The 2359-nt window shown below is 42.5% G+C and overlaps 1 protein-coding gene across 1 annotated transcript; it reads left to right on the plus strand.

The window, feature by feature from the left end:
* The first annotated feature begins 293 nt into the window (after positions 1-293).
* LOC104953957 (abhydrolase domain-containing protein 16A-like) lies at positions 294-2353 on the plus strand. The gene is made up of 5 exons (XM_010781001.1): positions 294-400; positions 478-554; positions 1112-1210; positions 1621-1667; positions 2152-2353. Exons 1-5 carry the CDS (start codon positions 312-314, stop codon positions 2233-2235), a joined length of 396 nt encoding a protein of 131 aa, XP_010779303.1. The 5' UTR covers positions 294-311; the 3' UTR covers positions 2236-2353.
* The last annotated feature ends 6 nt before the right edge of the window (positions 2354-2359 follow it).

Here is a 2359-nt window from a genome sequence, read left to right on the forward strand (position 1 = left end):
GAATATCAGTATGAGAAAACGACACCCTCTGACCTTAGACCCTCACATCGTACAAGGAAAAACTTACGGAGAAAAAATAAATGATGTGGCCCCCACCACCATCCAAGTTGCCCATCCCTGGTCCAGATGCGCACGCACGCACGCGCACGCACACACACACACACACACACACCTACCTTCCCAGCACTTGAATCATCTACATTGAACAACACATTATCTTGAGGGTTAAGTGACTCCTTAATTAGCGCAGAGGTAGGAGGAGGCATTCACTCAGTTGACCTGGTAACTGGACCACTGACTCTATTTATAACATGAATCTGCTCACTGTGTGTTGCAGGGGTCCAGAGGACGTGATGTCCAACAGAGGCAATGACCTGCTGCTCAAACTGCTGCAGTTCAGGTCAGTATTCTCATTGTTGGATAAGATCAGTGTATACAGGAAGTACTGGAGTTGAGTGACGTCATTTCCCTGCTTAGGTATCCAAAAATAATGACAGAAGAAGGAGTTCGAGTTGTAAGACAATGGCTGGGGTCCTCCAATCCCATAGAAGAAGGTAAGTGTGACCGCCATTACACTGTTTACCAGAGGTGGAAGAAGTAGCCAGATATTTTATTTAAGTAAAAGTCACGATAACACAGTTAAGAAATAGTCAAATAAAAGTCTGACGTTCAAAATCCTTCTTCAGTGAAAGTACCAAAAAGCAAAGTACTTACAATTGCCATTTTGGCCGAGTACATATTCTATCACTGGTTCCTTATTAAAGATCCATTAATGGAAAACCATTTGAGTTTACTTTTTATACTGCAAGTCATTCGTCAATTGAATTATTGTTAAAAAAATATGAAGCTGCAAAGTAACTCACCTTGTCAAATAAATGTAATAAGTACAATATGTATTTCCAAATTGCAGTGGAGTATGAAGAAGCATAACATGAAAATAATCAAATAAAGTACAAGTATCTAAAAAATCTACTTAAGCCCAGTAAGTGAGTTAGTGTACTTGGTTCCTTTCCACCACCTCAAAACTTAGCTGAACCATTAATAACGTGTTTACATCAGGATCTGAATGCATTATGTTGTGTGTCTAATGCGGGAACATGTCCTCTCTCAGCGTCGGTGTACAGCGGCTACGAGGTGGACGATGACTGGTGTGTGTCTGTGCTGCAGTCCTATCAGGCTGAAGGAGATGTTTTGTTTCCATGGAGTGTTGGTAAGCCCCTCAGGTCCTTTCTCATTTACTAGTCAAACAAACTGCCGACGAAATACTACCCACGTACAGGCGGACTATAACACCTATGTGCAATATTTTGTTTTTTACAATTGTTACTACAGGATTAAGATGTTTTATGGTGTGCTTGTGTCTTTTTTAAAGAGGCCACATTATGCTTTTTGGGGGTTTTCTGTTTCCTGTAGTTTGTTGTATAGGTTTATGGTCTGTGAAGACTAAATCCCCTCCAGAGGGAGTTCCTCTATAGCTTGTAACATGTAACAGTAAAGGGCCCCTTTAATATGTTACTCTTTTGTCTTTCTCTGCAACAATGTACATTCCCCCCCGACATGGTGTACTTCACAGTTCTTTAACAAGGCCTCACACACACACTCTGTTATGTTTTGTTCCAGGTGAGGATATGGCAATGGAGGGAAGGAGGCAGCTTGCTCTTTTCTTGGTAAGGTTTCTGTTATCGATGCACTTTAATCTCACCTGTTGTTTCTTTCCCGTTGGGTTTAAAGGGCAGAAACCCGATCTCTTTATCACACCATGCCAAGTCTAATTTCCTTTACTCCAATTTTCTCGTTTAAAGAAAACACATCACAGCTATTCACTCACAGCGTTTCCTTACCGAGGCTCACTATAGCTGTCTCCATAGCAACCGGCTCACCTGTGCTCTCTGGTTGACTGCAGTAATATATTTCGCCGCGCTCAGCTTATTGAAGTCATTTAACAAACAACAGCACTGCCATCAATTACAGCTAATGCTATGCTTTGGGTCCCTGGATATTTCCTCCTGTGTGAAGCCTTAAGAGGACGGGAGACGTTTGTAAAGGAACCTAATATATATATCAAGTTGTGCACTTTTTGTTCATTTCCCTCCCACACCTCTCATTGTCTATTCCTCCTCCATGCCCGCTGTCTTTTTTCTTTCTCTCCAGGCGCGGAAGTACATGAGAAACTTTGAAACAACACACTGCACTCCTCTGCCCGCCTCCGAGTTTCACTCACCCTGGAGACTGTAGAGAGAGAGAGAGGATTCAGATGGCCTGTGGTCAGCAGTGTGTTCCTGGCATGGTGTGAATGTAATCTGTCGCAGATCTCTTCCAACAGTGTGTCATGTATAATGTTGCTGTGATGGCACCCCTT

The sequence above is a fragment of the Notothenia coriiceps genome, unplaced genomic scaffold (genome assembly GCF_000735185.1).
Source record: "Notothenia coriiceps isolate Sejong01 unplaced genomic scaffold, NC01 NC01_scaffold00022401, whole genome shotgun sequence".
Classification (NCBI taxonomy): domain Eukaryota; kingdom Metazoa; phylum Chordata; class Actinopteri; order Perciformes; family Nototheniidae; genus Notothenia; species Notothenia coriiceps.

Excerpts from the sequence above, each read along its gene's own strand:
- LOC104953957 (XM_010781001.1), top strand. The coding sequence starts at position 312 with ATGAATCTGCTCACTGTGTGTTGCAGGGGTCCAGAGGACGTGATGTCC. Across the intron at positions 401-477 it reads CTCAAACTGCTGCAGTTCAG|GTATCCAAAAATAATGACAG; the intron begins GTCAGTATTCTC and ends TTCCCTGCTTAG. Across the intron at positions 1,668-2,151 it reads GGCAGCTTGCTCTTTTCTTG|GCGCGGAAGTACATGAGAAA; the intron begins GTAAGGTTTCTG and ends CTTTCTCTCCAG.